The sequence below is a fragment of the Phragmites australis genome, chromosome 9 (genome assembly GCF_958298935.1).
Source record: "Phragmites australis chromosome 9, lpPhrAust1.1, whole genome shotgun sequence".
NCBI classification, from domain to species: Eukaryota; Viridiplantae; Streptophyta; class Magnoliopsida; order Poales; family Poaceae; genus Phragmites; species Phragmites australis.
In genome coordinates this window covers 23,385,220-23,406,280 of record NC_084929.1, presented here as the reverse complement: position 1 = coordinate 23,406,280, position 21,061 = coordinate 23,385,220, and the positions used below count along the sequence as shown (strand labels likewise).

At 43.9% G+C, this 21,061-nt stretch overlaps 1 protein-coding gene across 1 annotated transcript; it reads right to left on the bottom strand.

Annotated features, from left to right (window-relative positions):
• Nucleotides 1–5,457: 5,457 nt before the first annotated feature.
• LOC133928832 (DUF21 domain-containing protein At4g14240-like) lies at nt 5,458–20,413 on the bottom strand. The gene is made up of 13 exons (XM_062375329.1): nt 19,691–20,413; nt 18,754–18,830; nt 18,022–18,105; nt 17,839–17,952; nt 16,353–16,439; nt 16,198–16,269; nt 12,627–12,694; nt 12,030–12,117; nt 11,872–11,945; nt 11,410–11,737; nt 11,262–11,308; nt 11,094–11,175; nt 5,458–6,049 (listed from the first exon to the last, which is right to left on the bottom strand). The coding sequence occupies exons 1-13, from the start codon at nt 20,289–20,291 to the stop codon at nt 5,930–5,932; spliced, it is 1,842 nt and encodes a 613-aa protein (XP_062231313.1). The 5' UTR covers nt 20,292–20,413; the 3' UTR covers nt 5,458–5,929.
• Nucleotides 20,414–21,061: the final 648 nt, after the last annotated feature.

Here is a 21,061-nt window from a genome sequence, read left to right as displayed (position 1 = left end):
GATAATCCAGGAGGGTGAGGGAAACTTTGGGCAGCCACCTGAACAGCAAGGCAAGCAATTAAGCATATTGATCCCTCTTGTGTAGTTGGATAAGTTTAAAATTGATGAAATATGCTTATGTATGTACGTATGTTTAGTGAGTCAAAGTCGGGTACCAATGGATAGAACCTATGCCGATTGCATTCTTCTACCTTGAATACTTGTGTATTTACATTCTTTGTAGCCTTGAGATGTTGTCAATGTCTAGGTATGAGTTTGACTTATATGCTTAGCCATGCTTAGGTCATTCAGTAGAAGTCGAACGACGGCGTATCCCGTTGTTCGCGAGCATAGGACCTTCTTATGATTACATACACTTGTTGAGGTTGAGATGTTTGTATGAGTGGTGAGTATGAGACGACGTGTGGGCGGTGCTAGGATGGTGTTTTGTTCTGCTTGGATGTGGAGTTCCCCTAGGTAGGTCAGTAGAGGAAACCGGACACCGTAGACCGCTTTGGCCGGTTAAGCACCGATCGTCGGTGTTGTTAGCTTTAGCACTTACCTTACTCACCACATGCTGATCTAATGGTAAGGCGAGCCGAATACCTTCGCAGTTGTGACTTTTTAGGCTTAGACATCGACGGTGTGAGTGGGCGGGCTTATAGCGGTACTAGTTTGCTCCGGGAGTAGTTCTAGTATCGCCGCGCTGAGCGATGCATGATCCAAATGGTTGGGGCTGGTTGAGAAAGGTTGTCACGAGTACCCCCTTGTGTGTACTTTGGCTGGTGACACAAGCCGAATGGTCCTCATGTCGTGTGGGTCCAGGAGTATCCCCTGCAGGTGTATAAACAGTTCAAACTGCCGCGCTCTCGGTCATGAGCATGCTTCTGTCCATCTGCATCGGTCGTAAAGTTTCAAGTATGGTTTATGGTTCGATATGTGGGATATAGTGATGTTGGTACTTGTTACTTATTGATTTACATGTTGTTTACAGTTACACTTGTTAAGCTGTTAGTTGCAGGGCAGCTTTCTCATGTTTTGGGTAAAGTTTTAGTCGCTTACACATATGTCTAGAATGCTTAGTGCATTTGTTTTACCTAACTTGTGGTTCATCCTTGCTAATGATCAATGCATAATCCTTAGAGTCGAGCTATCTATATGTGCTCTATATGGTTTAAGTCTTGCAAGTACCTTCGTACTCATGCCTGCGCTTTTAGGTACTTTTGCTGCTGAGGAAGAGGCTGTTTTTGGCTACTTCGTGCCAGCTGATCGGGGGTGGTGGGCAAGAGTAGTGCATCCTACTCTGAAGGTGGCATTTTTGAGACGGTGCCTAAGGGCATGTGGCGCCGTTCTCTTTTGTTGTCTCTAAGTTTAACTTTCTGCTGCATAGTTCTTTTGTGGTTAGGAGTTGAGGGGTTTTGTCTCCTCCTAGCTTGCTTTTGTTGTAAATTGTTGAAATCAGTTGCAAACTTAATACTTGTAATAAAAATGTTTATTACTCGCTCTTTATTAAGCTATGTTGTGATGTATATGTTGGAAGGCATGTGTTCCGATCCTTGGGCACAAAACACATGCCGGGACTACCGGGATGATATTTTGGTTAATCATCGAGGTGGTGATTATGAATAATGATCCTCCTGGTGATTAATTAGAATATTATTTGGACAGTTCCCCACACATGCTCCTCTTCATGTGATAATATATCCTTTTAAGAATAACCATCCAAGAGAGCAAGAGCTCAAAGATGAGATCGCAAAATCTCAATTCATGTGTGGCCTAGTTGACTAAGGAGGAGTACAAGCACAAGAAAATTCTTATGAAGAATACATTATACTACAACAAAAGATGTCTTGGATGCTTCCCTAAACCAATAGAAAATATTATCATATCACTAGAGATCAAGAATTCCTTCATCAAGGAAGTTAGTTTATATTGCTAGCATTGTGAAGTCACCAATCACCATACAAGAGAGTATCCAATTCCTATTAAACCCCTCCCTACATTGCCTTCTAAATACAAATCTACTTTCAATGACAACCATTTCTTTCTATATAAGCTTAAAAATGGTAAAGTTATGACTAAATTCATTGAAACTCAAGCTAAGAGCAAGCTTGCTAAGCAACTTTAAGTGCCCAAAGCTCTTGTAACTCATGTCAAAGGTACCTAAACCACAAGCTTGATCTCTTAGGTGAACTACAAAGTCAATGGTAAGCATTAGATGCTGGATAGCGGATGTACATAACATGTGACCAATAATATAAAGATGTTCACCTCACTAGAAGATGAGCTAGACGATCATAACGAAATCACCTTGGGTGATAACTCTAAGGAAAATATGGTAGGTTTGGGTATAGTGGCAATCTCTAATGATCTATCTACCTCTAATATTATTTTAGTTAAGTCTTCTAGTTTTAATTTGCTTTCTGTAGCTCAACTGTGTGACTTAGGCTTCACATGTTTATTTAATGATGTTGATGTTGTCATAACTAGTAAGAAGTATAATGATCTTATCTTTAAAGGCTTTAGATATGGACATGTCTATATTGTGGATTTTTCCTCTAATGAAGCTAGCTTGACAACATACCTCTTCACCAAGACATCTATGGTATTGTCAATTTACACACATTAGAATAAATCAACTCAAGAAGGTGTTCAAAAATAGAATGGTGGTTGGTTTGAAGGAAGTGGTATTCGAGAAAGACAAGTTGTGTAGGGCTTGCCAAGCGGGGAAGGAAGTTGCAAGCTCTCATCTATACAAGTCCATGATATCTATCAAGACCCTTGGAGCTACTACACATGGACCTCTTTGGACCAACAACCTACGAAAGTCTTGGTAGATAATCTCTATTGCCTTGTCATTATTGATGATTATACAAGATACACTTGGATTTTCTTTTTAGATGACAAGAGTAAAACTGTTGGGATCTTCAAGAAGTTTGCAAAGATGGCTCAAAATGAATTTGATGTCACAATTGTGAAGATCCGGAGTGAGTGACAACGGGACAAAGTTCAAGAACACTCAAGTTGAAGAATTTTGTGATGGTAGAGGCATCAAGCATGAATTCTCATCAATATACACCCCTCAACAAAATAGCGTGGTGGAGCAAGAACAAGACATTGATCATGCTTGAAAGAGCTATGTTGGATGAGTATGGTACACCGGAGAAATTTTAGGTAGAAGCAATCAACACGGCGTGTCATGCATCCAATTGAGTGTATCTCCAGTGACAATTGAAGAAGACATCATACGAGCTTCTCATTAGGAGAAAACTCAGTATCTCCTATTTCCGAGTGTTCGGGTGCAAGTGTTTCATCTTCAAGAAAAGAGAATACCTAGGGAAGTTTGAGCATCGTTATAATATTAGTTTTCTTGTTGGTTATACATCTAATCCAAAGCATATCGAGTATTCGAAAATATCACCGGTTTTGAGGAAATATGTGATGTAGAGTTTGATGAATCTAATAGCTCCCAAGGAAGAAGTAGTTATTGTGATGATGTAGGTGATGAATCTTTGAAAGACGCAATGAAGAAGATGTCAATTGGGGAGAGAGGATGATGAAGATGTGTCTTCTACTTCTAGTCCACACACTCCATGGCGCCCTAAGTTGATCAAGATGACGAGAAAGATGATCAACCACTTCCATTACATGATGTACACATCTCTTAAGAGGAAGCTCAAGCTCAAGATCAAGATGTTGGATCACCTCAAGATACACCTGAAGAACCACAAGTGAAGCAAACACATATTTTGAAGGATCACCTAATTAATTTGATCATTGGGAGTCCATCTGGGGGAGTAAGAACACCCTCTCATCAATATGATTTGCTTTGTGAATATTACTCATTTGTCTCTTGTTTGGAACCCATACATGCATAGGCTCTTAAAGACCCAGATTGAGTGATGTCAATGCAAGAAGAGAGGCCTCAAGACAAGAACGTGATTAGAATCAAGTGGGTCTTTCACAATAAGCAAGATGAACACGGTATGGTGGTATGCAACAAGGCAACACTCGTCGCACAATATTTCACACAAGTTGAAGGTTGGATTTTAGCAAAACATTTGCTCTCGTTGCAAGGCTTGAAGCCATCCATATCCTTCTTGCATTTGCTGCACATCATTACATAAGCTTTATCAAATGGATGTGAAGAGTGCATTCTTAAATGGCTTCATCAATGAACTCGTTTATGTTAAACAACCGTTTTGCTTCGAAGATCCTAAATATCATAATCATATTTATACGTTGCACAAGACGTTTTATGGACTTAAGCAAGCTCCAAGAGCTTAGTATGAACGTCTACGTGACTTTCTCATCAACCAAGAATTTAAGATCGGAAGGATGGATACATTGTTCATAAAGATCATCGATAATAAACTATTCTTATGTCAGATTTATGTTCAATCGAAGGTAGTGCAGACCAAGTAATCTTTGTATTCACTAAACCAAAGACACGGTTTGCTGCCTGGCTGATGGAGATAGTTGCACTGGATGATCTGGGCCCCTTCTTTTCTGCTGCAATTCGAGAATATGCACCAATTGTTGAAGAGGTTTGAAAAGATCCTGCTATTTTCTGGATCGGGTAAGACTAGCATTATAATTTCAGGTCCCGTAACAAGACTACACTCTTCGTTGCTTTTCCAAAATAATTAAATTTGTTAGGGCCATTTCCTTTCCAAATTGACTTATTTTAGATATTTGTTCAATTGCTCTGACTGGAATTTGCACATGTTTGCAGGTTGTTGAATTATCGAGCAACAAAAATGCACCAACAGAGAGATATCTTGTACGCAGAGGGTTAAGGCACCCACAAGAAAATTATCATCCAAGGAGATTGTCTGTAAACGTTTTGAAGAACTTTGTATCAAACCTGAACTAATATTGCCTAAGTCTACTTTTTTTCTGTAATATACACAATATCTTACACATAGCACAACCGACCTTTTGATTCCTCTTAAGTATCAACATGATAATCTCTTTCTTGTTTGCTTGTTGAGATGCCAGGTTATTACGACATTGATGACATCCTCTTAGTTTGTCAAATATACTTCAAATTTCAATCTAGAGCTTAGTTATGAAGGGATCTGGTTTATCTTGCTTCATTTCTCTCTCAACCTTGCTTTTGTATTGTATTCATATTGTATACCACTGTAATTTATCATAGAAATAGTATTGCATTCATCAACCTTGCTTCATATTACTTTATATTGCATACTACTGTAATTTATCACATAAATAGTATTGCATTCATTAACCTCTCAAATTTCAAATTGCTTCATATTGCATACTATTGTAATTTGTCACAGAAACTCTGTATAGCTACATCGTGATATGTAATCTTGTGAAGTTACTTGGTGGTGGGTATCTATAAATGATTTATATTTGCTGCTGCATCTTTAATCTACTATCCGATTCAAAATCTGGTAGTAAGATGGATAAAAAGAATTCAGAACCTAGACAGAACAAAAAGTTAGTAAGGTATACAACACCAGTGCCTCTCTTGGATTTTTGTAATTTTTGTAAATTTTGTTTACTGCATAATCATGTGTACAGTCCAAAATCTGAGTTGTTTAAGATTATCTACCAGGCTTGTAAACCATTACAAAGCAAATGCAAATAGTTTGTTCAGTTTCCCCTCGCCGCAAGTGATTATCTTCATTTCATTAGCCTTCTCATGTGCCACATGGAGAAGACACAACAGACGAGGGTCATAAGGCAAGGTAAAGATGCGCCCCTTTTCTAGTATCACTGATAAACCGACTCCAAAGTGGCTATCTTCAACGTCCATAATAATAATTAAACAAAGAACTCAATACTAGAGTTCATGACAACAAAAGCACATCGCTCCAGTCGAGCTTTACAACGAGTTCGCTCGTATTTACTTCTTGCTGAATATAGCAAGCTCTTCCAGCATGCTTCCGTGCATTTCATTGCTATGTGCGATATTTTAGAATTACCTCCTCCTTTCCAGAAGAGGCTCGACAAGGTTCACTTGTTTTGATGGGTGTGAATCACCCTCAGTAGGTTTCTTCAAAATTCCAGTAGGCTGCTGTCCTTGTCGATTCTGTGCTCCCTGAAGGGACAGAAAAATCAACACGGTTAGGAAATTCATTAGAACTTTATGGTAATTCTGAACCACTCATGGAAGGTTCACACTAACAATAAGACCGGTAATGTGGAACGCCAATAGCAACTAATCAACGAATTATCTCCAGCGAATAATCCGTTAGTGTACAAGTTTTGGGTTAGGGTGAGACTGAGTCAAGAAAATTATGAGCAAGTCCATTTAACATGTAATTTCTCTAGCAACCGAGCATGTCTTAGTTACAACATAACAAAACTAGGACAATTAGTCTCAGTTAAAATTCTGTGGAACCAGGAAAATAATGGGTAACAGATTTATGGGGAAGAGGTTAATGAACAGTTCAACTGTTAACAAACAGATGATCATTTCATTAACATTGATTTATGTAACATGTAAAACAGCCCTGATGTTAGTGCCCTCAAAGAATCCATGGCCCAAAAGCTAGATTGAAGCCTAAAACTCAAGTTGAACTTAAAAGAACCCAAATCAATCTGAAAATGCTGATCTTGTTGGTCAAAAGGTCAATTCAAGGTGAACTCTGCCCATTAAATCTTCTGTTCAGTTTCCTAGTGGACAAACAAACAGCAGGTCGAACCAACTTCAACACCTTAATTTGTAACAGAAAAGGATGAATGAAAATGTTTTGATAGGAAAAACTAGAATCCAACACTGCAAAGGTGGTCCAAGTGGCTGTCTTCTTTTCAAGCAAAGAACGTTTAGCTCGATCAATATATGCATCTACCCTCTTTGTCTAGAAGATTTACACTACAATTCTTAAAGATCTATAATGGTGGCTGTTTATTAGAGAGAGAGGAGCGGAGGGGGATGGCGACAATGGAGGTCACCGGTGGCTATGGTGGGCAGTGGCTAGGGTTTGGATGCAAGGAGGCGGCGGAGTGAGAGAGAGCAGGCAAGGGTCGGCCAGGCGCCTGCCTGGCATCGGAACGGCAAGAAGAAGGGTTTTCCTTCTAATTTTTGTTTATCTCTTTATTGATAATTTGCCTCTCTTTATACAGAGAGGCTAACTTGATCCCTAAGTAATCTATTACAATTTAAAAAGTTATGAAAAACCGTAACCTACTTAACAGCCAAGAAACAGTGTGAACCCAAGCATGGACCCGCTATAGTACCCACGAGTGGGCTTTTGGCCCGACCGGTCTTATTGGGCCATGGGTTGGATCTTGACCCATGGCATTTCTCCCCCCTTTCACTTGTAGCTTGTCCTCTGAGCTGCTAATTGGGGAAAGCTCTGCATGCTACAAGGTGGGGGCCATAGTTGAAACCCGAGGAAACCCCATGTTGAAGAACGAGTTTTGCTCCCATGCGGCTCCCTAGCGTGACAAGGCAATGCCAAAGATGGTTGATGAACTCCATTCGCCTTGCTTTGATGTTGACGTCAGTGCAATGGCGAACCCATAGGGTAGTCCAAGTGGGTCTGCGACTACTCTGGGATCTAGCCCAAGTTTGATTCAGTATATGGCCTAGCCCACGGTTCGTCTAAAGAAAAACAAAAAAAAGGAAAAGCGAATCGGATGCCTACCCAACGCTCTAGCGTTGGGTCCGCCACTGCGTCGGCGGCCTTGAGTCGAAGGAGCACGTAGATGATTGCATCGCCATTGATGTAGGTGAAGGAGGTAGACTCGGCGATGAGCATGATGAAGACGTGGATTATGATGACGACATCCTTGGAGATGTCGTAGAATCCCTTGGAGGTAGACTCGTGTCCATTGGAAGATTTCTGCAAAACAAAGTTAATGTGTTCATTCTGGATGTTGATATTTGTCATGCACCAGTAGTCCGTCACATGCTGGGCAGGGGAATTGAAGATCATGCATGCAACATACAATCCTTCTGGTTCCCATGGGAACGAGGAAAGCAGGTAAGCGATGAGGACAATCCCAAGAGCGGTGAAGGTCCTGAAGATGAAGGATGGTGCAGTACTAACCATTTGGACGATGGAGGCCTGGAATTGTATGTTGCACACCCTATGAAGGCGATCCTCGTGGTCACCTAGTCACACAATGCGGGGTCGTTGTTGTTGGAGTTGCCATTGACAAAGGTAAAGCCTGTGCAATTCTGGTCTCTTGCTGCATCATGGTTGCCAATGGGGATGTCAGCCAACTTGTCGGCTGTAGATGTGGCAAACAGTCTTGTCATGAAGATCGAGGTGTTGGCGACACCACTCAGGTTTGTCCCTTGAAGATCCGCTACACGCTCCTTCTGAGCACTGTCATCGATCATGATAGAGCCTCCTTCCCTAGGCACAACATCAAGGATAGCAGGTGCTGCGTCGAAACCTATTGTGAGGAAGTTGCTGATGGAGGATGTCACCTGGATGTTGATGGCTGGCGTTGATTGGGGTGCGCGGCCTTATGAAGCGTGGAGAGTCGGTGTAGAACGCTCAAAGATTAAGTTATCAACAATAGGATGGACACAATCATTGATCTTGGTCAACTATAGTAGAAGAGGATAGTCAATCGACCAACACGAAGGACACGTGTTATCCTAACCAGGGAAAAAGCATGCTTGGAGGACATCCGATGTTGTTGGGGTGGTGCTTGGTCGCTCCACCGTTGTTGAGGTATAAGCGGCGGTGTCGTGGAACATGTAGATAGTTATGACCTTGGAGTCTTCTCTCGTCATTGAAGGCAAGGTAGTCGAGGAGGGGTACCGCATGTAGGCATTGTAGAAGGATGCGAACAGCGACACACGGAATGACGAACCTGAGGGTGTAGAGGACTCGTCGTTGAGGGAGATGGTCGATGAGCGGAGGCTAGTGGTCGCTGTCGAGGTGTAGGTAGCAGCCCGAGAATTGACCCGGCCATTGGGGTGGAGGAGGTTGGATCAGGTGGTCGGTCCGGGGCACTGGGTATAGAAACCGTAGTCGGATCAGTTTTGTTGTAGGGTCGTTTGGTGCTAAGCTCGAAGATTTCCCACCGAAGGACTTGTAGATCGACGGTGGTTCAGTAGCATCAAACGCCCTGAGGCCTCTTGCCCTGAGAGTGACCGGCTTACCTGAGTCTACGGTTGTTTAAGTGCCATAAGCCTCGGTGAGGGATTCCATGACCGCGGACATTGCAAAATCCTGTGTAGCGGTTGTGTTCCTCCTGAACATTGTGAGCTGCGGAAAGGAAGTCTCCAGTCACATTCTCCATAGATTCTGTAGAAGATGAGACAGCACTATGCGTGTCGGAGAAGATGTCTTTGGCGGACGGCGCGCGAAGGTTAGGTAAGCCGGTCAACTCCTGATGAACAGTATCATAGGTATTGTTCATGCCGTGTGTAGTAGAATCCACATGGAACTACTTGCCTTGCGCCCGAGGTGGAAGAAGAGGTCGGAAGAAGCATCCCGGAAGGCGGCGTGGTGGCGAGCCTAGCGAAGTCGTGGAGGGCAGCATCGATGCCAGCGAAGTCATCATCGGGCACACCTAGGGAGACATGGGAAGCACTGCCTAGTGTCGAGATAGAGTGGAAGGCCAGCGTAGAGGGAACACCAATGTTCGACGTGTATGCGATGTTGCGGGAGTGTTCATCTGCCGATGGTCGTCAAGAAGCGTTGGTCATAACCTCCGATGAAGCTGCTAATGACGGGACGATGGCATCTGACAGGATGACGATTGTCGATGATGAAGCAGCTAAAGATGCATTGATGATCGACAGTGTGGTGGCAGGCAAAAGGATGAAGAAAGCATCCATCGAGATAGCGCAGTTACCATGCTGCAAATCATCCTTGTTGGTACAGGCATCTGAGGCTGGCGGTCGACGCGGTAAGGGGGAAGAAAGCTTAGACATCTCCTTTGGATCCCAAGGGCTATTAAGGACGACGAATAAATTAGCAAATCATTGTTGGCGTTCTTGACGGTATTCCTCAAGTTGCCGACATAGATCAACCCACGATGACGCAGGATCGGAGATGAGTCGAGCATAAAGATGGGAGGAAATTGGATCGGTATGGTGCTGTTCATGGACGGAGCAGTACTGTGGGTACTGTTCACATGAGGAACAGTTCTGCGATTGTTGTTGTCGATGTCGATGCAGTCCTTCGCAATCGCATCTACACATGTAGATCTTGAGTTGGCTGCAGGATCAATCCCTCCGATGAAATCCATGACGTCAAAGCATGGTTGTCATGGTGTCGCCATATCGTCGCCATAACGACGATATGGCGGTGTGGCGGTGGTTTGGGCCTTGCCACGGCGACACAACGGCGCCGACGTCTATGGTGTCCGCCATATAGGCATGGCGTCGTCGTGGCGCCGATATGTCGTCGTGTGGCGTCTGTTTTTGTGTGACGGACATCGTACGGGTTGGACGGAGGGGATTAGGAGAGGAGAGATTGAGTGGGTCACAGAGGAGTGCCTCACCTTTACCCACTAGCGACTGGTCCAGTGGTCCTCGTCGATCCTCGCCAACGCGCCTCCCTCAGATCCGGTCGACGCGCAACCTGCCGCCCTTAGATCCGACCATCGTCCCCGCACTCGCCATATCTGTCGGCCGCCCTCAGATCCTGCCTATCTTCGGCCACCGTCCCCCGGTTGGAAGTTCGCCGCCCCCGTCCCCCGAGCCAGCCTCCCCCGTCGCCCGAGCCGGCAGGATAGCAAGAAATATTTCCCTTCTAATTCTTGCTTATCTTTTTATTGATGATTTGTCTCTCTTCATATAAAAAGGCTAACTTGGTCCCTAAGTAATCTATTACAATTTGAAAAGTTTTGAAAAACCCTAATCTACTTAACGGCCAAGAAACAGCATGGACCCAGCCGCCACTTCAGTATGCACGGTACTATTTACATCGGTGAACAGTACCCACAAGTGGCTTTTGGGCCAACCGGTCTTATTGGGCCATGGGTTGGATCTTGACCCATGACAGATCAGATATAGAATAAATTAATAAAAAACACCCATAATCCAAATTCGTCAAGAGTGTAACGACGGAGTTGTGCTAGAATAATGTGAACGCTAGACATCATGTAACAGTTATTCTACAGCCTGCATGGCCGTGTTTTATATAACAGAGCAGAAAAGTGGCACTTACTGCAGCCTTTTGACCCGTTAATCTCCTAACTGATGGAGCCCTTGCAACTGACGATGCGGCAGCAGCAGCAGCCACTCGGATCCTGCAAGAGAGTGAAAATTAGTTGCTTTCTGCTTAGCAAAAGCTGGAATGGCAGGAGAAAGGAGTTGCTGTAAGGATGAGGCATACCTTTTATGAACATCAACATATTCATCAGTCTCATCCACTATCTCTTCCTGTAAAATTAGAAAACTCAAACTGAGCTAACATAACCAGAGGCACGACTGCACTTGATGCTTACTACCTTCCCGAGGAATAATAATTATATACAATTTACCTGCAGGAGTTCTTCGAATACATCTTCGAGTGTAATGATACCAATGACCTCACCATCATCTATATCCTCCGATGACCTAGGCATTGCATTTCCATTAACCTGCCTGTTCTGTGGTCTTTCGATATCAACAACCACATTCGCTGCCCTTTCTTCAGCATTAGATAATAAGGGAACATTCAGCTGTGGTGCCCCCGCGGCTTCCCGGTTTGGTTCAGTTTTGTCAGTGGGTGGTGTAGTTTTGGGTTTAGCCTTCACAACAGCAGCCATATGACTACTTCCTTTCTGAAACTCGTTGAGTATATCATACAAAGGCATGTCTGCAGGAACCCTGAAAAAAGTAATATTGGCCATTTATTTGTCAGGTGTAAGCAGATTAATTTACTAGCATGATACAGCAACAGAGATAATTCCAACTATTGGATTCTAGAGTAAGAATAAAATCCAACAGATGTGGGGCACAACCTTGGAATCCTTCTAATTGAAACAGCACTAACTGGCGTCTCCGTTTCAGCACGGACAGTCAAAAGACTTTTCACCTAATTATGTTCAAAACTAGGTGTTAGTTAAGTATATTAATAGAAAATCACTGAATAATACTCTATGACATCACTGAAACTTACCAACAGGAGCCCAATAATGTTTTGAGGGTTTCCCGAGTATACAGGCACACGGCTGTGACCCCGAGCAAGAATTTTCCCAATTGCTTCCCTGTGAATACAAATACCGTTGTAGTTTACAATAGTTTCTATGAACAAAAACATGAACAATATACTGTTCTGGATATGTACTGCTCAAACAACAACTAAGTTTAGCCCTGCAAATACAGAAACCAGGAAGAAACTCCTATCAGCTACTACTTAATGGGCTTGCAAAATGCAAATATAGATTAGAAAGTACAAATATAACAACCAGATAAGTCCTAGTAACGTCAAGTGCTCATTACAACCTTCCAGCCAACAAATAAACAATCTGAAAATCTGAATCTAACAAGTTTCAATTTTGTTCGTTGAAGTTAAATGGTACACCATCACCACAACACCCCAACTACCAGTACTAAAATTATACACACCTATATACATCAATAAAGGACAGTGATACAGGAAAAGGAAAGTGCAACAAAATAAAATAAGGGCGCAGCACACAGAAAATGCATTTGAGATGAACAACAAGGAATATGAGCGTGAGTGTGATGTAATTAAATACCAATGTAATATTACCAATCCAACTTGGAGTCCACATCTAGTGAGAAAGTTGACTCGATAGGTGTCATCGCTTCTTCAGCTGTCTGCACACACAAACAATAATAAGATTCCAGTCAGATTGAACTAGGATTTCAGGTTATGTGTTTGTTAGGTAAATCAAGTGGAATGTTTCTCAGTGAGCACTGTGCTGCAAAATCAGAACTACCATGTCACTTTTTCTTTCTAAGCAGTCAGCAAATAAACGAAACTGAGGAACCTAGCACTAAATTCAACACAAGAGAACCCATATGGTATTTATTTGCACAAGAATTGCATAATAGACTAAACCATTTCTGAATGAGCACCATAATGTAAAACTGGAAGCCCTTGTATGCTTAAACAAAAATAGGAGACATATGAAGCATGTAACAGATAAAAGTCACATGTATGCAACAAGATTGCTAGAGATCCTAGCTCATTGGTGAATGTTTTTTTTTTCCTCGAACGTACAAGAAAGTTGCGTGTCATTTTATTAAAGAAGAAGAAAAGAGAAACAAAATACAAAGAGCACGATACAAAAACACCACTCAACCCACACCCACACGAGGAAAGAACATATGTGCCATAACAAATACGGAAGAAACCAACCAACTAAATGAACTGAGGACCCCCTGCAAACTACCCAGCTAGCAAATACCGAAGGTCTCAAACCCTGGCAGCGATGCAAAGTGAGCTCTCATCAGCCACCATGCGCACTAGCAAGCTCACACTCGGGGTTGCACCGTTGAAGACACAATCGTTGCGATGTTTGGCGAATGTTAACAGATAAAAGAGAATCATAGCTCCATTTGTTCTGATATCACTGAAATTATCAAAAGGAGGCAACCATTTACATAAGGAAAAACTCCACCTTTCAACCTTGAACTACCTCGACCTGTTTTTCATCCCTCGACTTCAAAACCGTTCATTCTGCACCACCCCCACCCCCAAAAAAACTATCAAAACCGTTTGCGAATGGTTTTGCCATGGACGCCTAAAGGACCCCCACCCCACCCCTCGTGTCGTCTCCTTGGAGGCGACTCGAGGGCGACATGCCTCCGCCCTCAACTTCTCCTCCACCGACCTCGGCTCGGCCACTGCCGGCCGCGACGCCAAGCGGCGGCCATCCCAACACCTCCTCCCCTTCCTTTCCTCCCCCCCCCAACACACACAAAGCCATCGCGTGCGGGTCCCCATCGGATCTCCCCCCGTGCGGTGGATCTGTTGCTTCTCTGTCGTTTGTCGCCTTCCTCCAACCAGCTCCACCTCGGGGTTGCTTGCTCCGGCCGGATCCACGCCGTTGTTCACCGGCCCCTTGCCCCTGTCGCGTGTCACACTTCCTCCGATCGGTTTCGTCGCGTGGCTGCTTGCTCCAGCCGGATCCGCGCCGTTATTCGCTGAATCTACTGCTCCCTGCCGAATCCATGTGGTTGTGTGTCGTGTCGCCGGCTCTGCTTGTGGTCGGGCTTTTGCTGGTCCTGGTCGGGCCTCCGACAGGGCATGGCGCAGCGTGATGGGCTGGCCAGCTCTACTTTTGGCCGGTGGCTGCCGCTAGCGCCCCCGGACGGGCCGTCAATGGCCCCCAGTGTGCCTTGCGGTGGTCGACCATTGTTGAAGACGACATTGGTGCTGCATGGCAGTCTTGTCGTGTATGGTCTGGTTGACCCGTCGAGCCACGGAGTTTGTTGGGTTGTACCGTGGTAGGGGGAATTATGGGTGAAAGCCCTAGCTTGCTCTATGCCATTGCCGACGGCGGTGACGCCCGTGGGCGTCATTACCTCCCTAGAGGCATCGTGGCGAAGCTTCCCTCTGGGATTTCTTCAGGTGAAAACCCTATTCAGCTTGCCGGACAAGCGACGGCGGTTCAGTTGCTGCTTCCTTCTTGAAGGCGTTGTTCCGGAGAATCCCTCTTTGTTCTGTTTTACATCTGGCGACACTACTTGCAGGGCGCACCTCCCTTCATGGTGGTCTGATCCCTTTGTCCTCCTATTGAGCCGGGCTTTCCATCATCTTTCAGCGCTTCGCGTCTGTGACTGTGTTATGACGTCTCAGGACCCCGTCTTCTTGTGGTTTGGTGGTCAAGCGTGTGAGCAGGGCTCCGCCTGTTGTGTTGTTGGGCTGTTCTGGTCGAGGTGTTAGCTAGGCACGGTTGTCTGCTGGGTAGCATTGCTTGGTGTAGGTGCTGTTTGGTTGATCAGGTGTGTCATTTGGGTCTTCTCTATGTGTTCGACGGGTTGTATGTTGCCGAGATTGGTCGTCCGGTTGTTAGGGGGTTTGGGGTTTCGTTCTTTCTTTCTTTATCTTGCGCGTGAGCTGGGCTCCGCGGGTTGTAATGTTGTACTTGTTAAGGTTTTCGGGCTCGGTTTCCCTTATAAACTAGGTCACTTTTCTTCTTAATGCAATGACGCGCAGCTCTCCTGCGTGTTTGAGAAAAAAAAATGATTTTGCCATGCTGGTGGCCACAATCACGACTTTTTTGCCTATGTGGCCCCTACTCTGTTTCATTTACATCTGCTGATTACAATTTAGATTCTATAAGCACCAAAACTAGCGATTATTGCTACCAATATAGCGAAAACCACTTGCAAAACAAACCAAGGGTCAAGAAATGAACAGTTTTGTTAGTTTAATGATGCAAAATGAAAGGTTTTAAAGCTGAGGGTTAAAAAATAGAGGCAGACCATAGTTCAAGGTTGAAACGTGGACCTTATCCTTTATATAATAACAAGTCAAGAGACATCTGGTTTATACCAAGTTCATTTGAATCTTTATTACCAGCATAGTTGTTACGGCGGCGTGGCGAGGTGCGGTGACCCACCACCTTCACAACTTTACAACGCCTATGGCGCGCGTCGTGGCGATGCCATACACACATCGGCGTGACAAATACACACACTTCAATACTTTTTCCTAATACACATTATCTCTCAAAGTATATATAAAAAGGAAATAAAAAAGAAAAAAAGAGAACACACAAATAAAATGTGTTGCGAGGTGTTGCGAGCCAGCCCAGCCCACTAATTCGGCCCATGTAAGCTAGCCCAGCCACCCTTCTACTTACCCTAAGCTTCACTCTGCTCCATTCGCCCTCCTCGCGCCGCCCAGCTCCCTACGCCTCCCCACGCCCTCTGCTCCCTCTGCATCCGCATCCCCCTCCCCACACCACCCTGCTCCCTCCGCATTCGCCTCCCTGCGCGTGTTGCCGCCTTTTCCTTCCAACCGCTGGATCTGCACTAAGCACGGGAGCGGACAAGGGTGGTCGGCTCGGGAGATCTAGGCAAGAGAGACCGAGGCGGACGCCGGACAAAGATCCAAACGAGAGGCAGGTTCCAATCGGAAGTTGGCCTCAATTATACAAGTACCCCTCTCCCTCTATTGCGCCCGCCACAACGCGCAAAGCCATGGCGTCCCCATGGCGAGACACCATTCTCCACCACACCAATATATCAGAGTTATGGCAACGATATCCCGACGACATGATTAACTATGATTACTAGTGTTGCTTCATATACAAACATTAGTTCTGCACTACAAAAATTAGGTCTCAAACTATGTATATGTTGTACACCTTTTCGGTTAGGTCCAAGGCTCCGCTTATGATTGTAGTCTCATCATGGGTAAGCTCTCCACCCTTGCCAGCCTGTCAGAGTAGAAGCATTTAACTGTGACATAACCCAAGTCAAATATGAATACTTCCTAGACTGCATGGTAAGATCATCTTACCTCTTTGCTATGGATTGAAACTAGAGCTTTCAACTGGGCTCGCCTAAAAAGTGCAGACTCATTATGCCCAAGAGCGCAGTCTAGGATCTGGGAAAGAATATATTTCAACCACTTCAGTAATCAATCGGTAGACCATAAATCATGTAAAATTCAGAAAAACATTAAACAAAAGAATGTCAAACAGAACAAAGCCAAAGATACATACTGTTCTAGAGTATGCAATCAAGCCATCTTTTGCTAAACACAACATACATACTAGATCTGGAATAAATAAAAATAAAATGACTCAATTTACTCGCTTTAATATCCAATTTCCAATCAGGTTCCTGCACCATGTCAAAATCTGCATTGAATCACCTGTACTGAATTGTAGAAATAATTAAATGCAGATTTTAATCACAGGAACTTAACCCGTTTAATTTTTTATATGTCGAAGTGTAGCTCATCACATATGGCTCTTAGTAATAAAAGCTTGATACCTGCTACAGCGAAGTGCATCTATCAACCAACTCTAAGTAATGCAAGTGTTAAGACACGAATTTCCAATTACACCTGTGCTAAGGGCCAGTTGATAGGTCTTATCGCCTGTTAGAATCTTCATGCCAATAAGGTTGACAAATGGTAGCCAAAGAAAATCTAACATGCAACTGATATCCATGGAAATAGAAAGTGAGAACTGGTGTGCACCTTTCAAGGATCATAACATGATGGAATGGGGTCAGGTTACAATGTACAAAGAAAGACTTCAGGATCATTTAAGCATTATATATCCACATAAAATTAATAGATTGTTGACTACACAAAAATACTGACACGGAAGTATATTTTCAACCGTTCCTATACAAAAATCATGTTCCTTTTTGTGAACCAGGACCAGTAAAAACAATAGTCCAACCATTAGAAACTGACAAGAAATCAAGAATACACATGGTCAAACGAAGAAATGTCTTTTTCAACAGGAAAAACATGTCTGGAAACTGTAAAATACTCTAAAACCACCAATAACAGCCCTATTAGTACAACCATAACTACCTAGCGCCTTTATAAATTTCACAGTTTATACTTTATAGTATTTTTTCTAATGAAGTGTAACAACATTGCTTCCAGTGTGTAACAGCAAACTAATCAAACTAAATGTCTTTTGTCGGACTACTAAAAAAAGTTATTAGCTGGCATATAGAAACTTACAAGGTTCAAGATTTGCTGAAATAGAAGGAAAACTAAAAGTAAATTTAAATTAATTCTATCTATGAGAGCTAATACATGGACAAATATCTCGCATGCAATTTATTGGCATATTCAAGAACAGCGTAAACCAAAATATCAGTTTGTAACCAAGTTCATCAGCTATGGCATATAACTGAATGAAAAAGATGACTCTGAATCACAAGAGGAGCTCAATGGAATTGCAGAACAGTAAGAAAGCTCAATGGAATTGCAGTACAGTAGGAACTTTGAATTGAATCAAGTGATTTTGTTGATTTACCTTCCCTATAGGGTAAGCAATAGGATAGCACAAGACCATGAGGATGCGTACAAGCCATACAAAGTTAGCACCCACTGCCAAACCATACCTAGTACAGATCGCTTGTGGTATAACCTGATGTTAAAACATTAATGATCAATCAGACTAATGAGCAAATAGTAATATTCAAACATCAGCGTATACCTCTCCGAAGGCAAGAACAAACGTCACTGACAATATAACAGCAACAACAGGATGAAACATCCTGTCAAGAAATATAGGAAGTGCCTGCAAAGGCCACAACGAGGTAAATCGAAGAGTCAATTGGTTAAAACAAAATAGACTGCAAAAGATATAAGAAAGAGAGCATAGCTACTCTATCTATCAACGACTTTACAATTCAGAAATAAAGTGGATGGTGAAACCTTGAAAGAAAGGATTATACAAAATGAACTCCCCTGTGATACAAATGGTAATAAATTTACAACGAGGCAAACAATAATAACTGGACATGCATGCACCAACAGTGAATGGAAAACAATGGATGTTCAAAGAAACTAATACACATGCATGTCAACTGGGAAAGGAAGTTTAATTTACAGTGGATACAATAACAATATCTTATCTAAACTTCATTCGTTCCCTGTCTCCCACATGTAAGATAATCATAAAGCAGAAATCATGCTATGCTATGGTTCAACAAAGAAAGATGTGAACCAATTGAGGCAATTGAGGCATACTGTTTCTCTCCCAATACATTATTACTTTTCAAGGTGTTGATGTCTGGATAATTCACTAGAAGCTTGAAAGATGAACAACATTCTTTCAAACAGATCAAACTGTTAAAGCCTATATTCTTTCTAAAAACGTCAAATGCACACATGTACAGATCAAAATATGTGACAAATCAATAAAATTGCAACCAAGATTCTATACCTCCATGGCGACAGCATTACACAACAGCAGTGTGACAAGAAGCTGGTGCTGTTTTTGAACAACTGGAAGGATGGCAGCTGAAGCAAACAAAGTACATTAATAATTAACACACGAGAAACAACAGAACCATGAATCAAAGGGAAAATGAAATATTATTGCTGGATTTCAAAAGAGGAAGAGCAATTGAAGCATTAGTTGATAATTAAAAAGGAGGTTCTTAAACAGGCAATATGTAGCCAGTAACACTGAATAAGCAGCACTATTGATACATTTAAACTGAACATCGCCAACATATGCATTAGATGAACTGATCATGATCTAAGATGCCTATGTGTGTCATTTCAGAAAGTAACTAGAGCAACTCACAGGAGATTAGCACGGCAAACAAAAACACCAAAAGTTACAGAATATATTACATGAAGAAAAGCCATAGCTGCACACTACTCCTGGGCAAATAAACATGGCAGATGCAGGAAGATCCAGGGCGGACACCTTTATGCTTGTCCATTGTTTAATAATACTTCCAATTCCCACTTCCTGGTGTATCATTTCATATATCACCAGCAAGAGGTGAATCTTAGAAAAAGATAAATCCCACCCACACTGCCTTTTGTTATTCCCTGATTTCCTCACTACCCTTTTTTTGTTTATTCTACTTTCTTTTCCTGACACTTTTAAGTAATATGTCAGCATCCTCACTGTCATTAAACGAAACCCACTAACAAAACCTAGCAGACTTAAGATCGGGGCCAGAAAATTTCAGAATTGCAGATAAAACTGACAATTCGATACGATGCTCTCATCCCCATTCCCCAATGTAACGTAGCACAACACTGTGATCCCACTACCACAGCTCGTAAGGGCCACTCCTACAACGGCAACCAGATCGAGCACAACAAGGGAAACAGGGGGAAATGGATAGGGTTTCGGATCGGACCAGCCTGCGCCTTCTCGGCGTCGGTGCCGCTGCGCTGAAGGATCTCCAGCTCGACGAGGCCGAGCGACATGAGGCCGAGCGTGAGCCCGGACATGATCCCGGCGAAGAGCACGAGGAAGCAGGAGATGCCCGCGTACGCCCACCACCCCAGCGACCCGAACGGCGTGTCCTCCCCTTGCACGATCAGCGCCATCGCGCCCACCCCCGCCGCCGCGGCCGCGCTCGACGCCGGCCGCGCCGTCGCTGCCACCACCCGCACCGCCGCCGCCAGGCTCACCGCCCGCGCCCTCCCTGTCGCCGCCGCCATCTCGCCCGCCCCGCGCCGATGAGTCAGAGCCAAGACCCCACAGCCCGATGCGTGGGCAGCGTATAAGCAGGGGGGGAGGGGCGACAGAGAAGGAAGCGGACAGGATGGAGCGGCGTGGAGGCCGTGGCGTGCGGCCGCGGTCAGATTTTGCGGGCGGCGGTCGATCGGACGGCTGCTGGGTTGACACGAGGGCGGAGCGGTGGGCCACCTGGCCCGTCCCTTGGCTCCCGCTGTGCCGAACGGAACACGTCGACGCGTCGTTGTGTAATGCCCAGCCGATCGAGTAGAGATCATCGGAGAAGAAGCGAGGAAGAGAGGGAGTTCAGAGAAGAACACACGAGAGAGAAGGTGAGACACGAGTTCTATCTTCTTAATTGCCAGGTGTTCAGATCATTAGACAGGGAGTTCAGAGAACAACGCACGAGTGAGAAGCTGGGAGACGAGTTCTATCTTCATAATTACCTACCATTACAATCCATTTAAACTCATCCTCAATTTACTGCCAACTACGACCCACGCAGCGCATGCCAATTCAAACACACGAGCTCAACAAGTCAAAACCGTTTACCGTATTCTTGTCGGACAAGTGCAGTAAAATCATACAACGTTCCTGCAAGCTTAAGTCACCGTCTAAGCCTCAGTCATGACAGGTTCCTCCTCTTGAGAAGCAGTTTGTCCCCAAGCTGAAGCATCCGGAAATCGATTCTTGGCGACATAATAATCCTCCCAGGTAGCCATCGAAGTAGGGAGTGAAGTCCATTTGATGAGCACCTGAGTGGTAGCGGCATTCCCCTCCTTGACCAAGCGACATTCCAGAATTGCTTCAGGTTGCAGTGTACCAGTACCAAGATCATGTTGAGCTAGAAGATCACTGAATATTGGAGTGTAATTAGCAACAAAAGGCTTAAGTTGAGACACATGAAAAACGGGTGAACCTTGCTATTCGCTGGTAATGCAAGACGGTAAGCAGCCAGGCCAATGCACTTCATGACTTCAAATGGCCCAAAATACTTGAATGCAAGTTTGGGATAATCACAATTTACCATTGAAGATTGTGCATACGG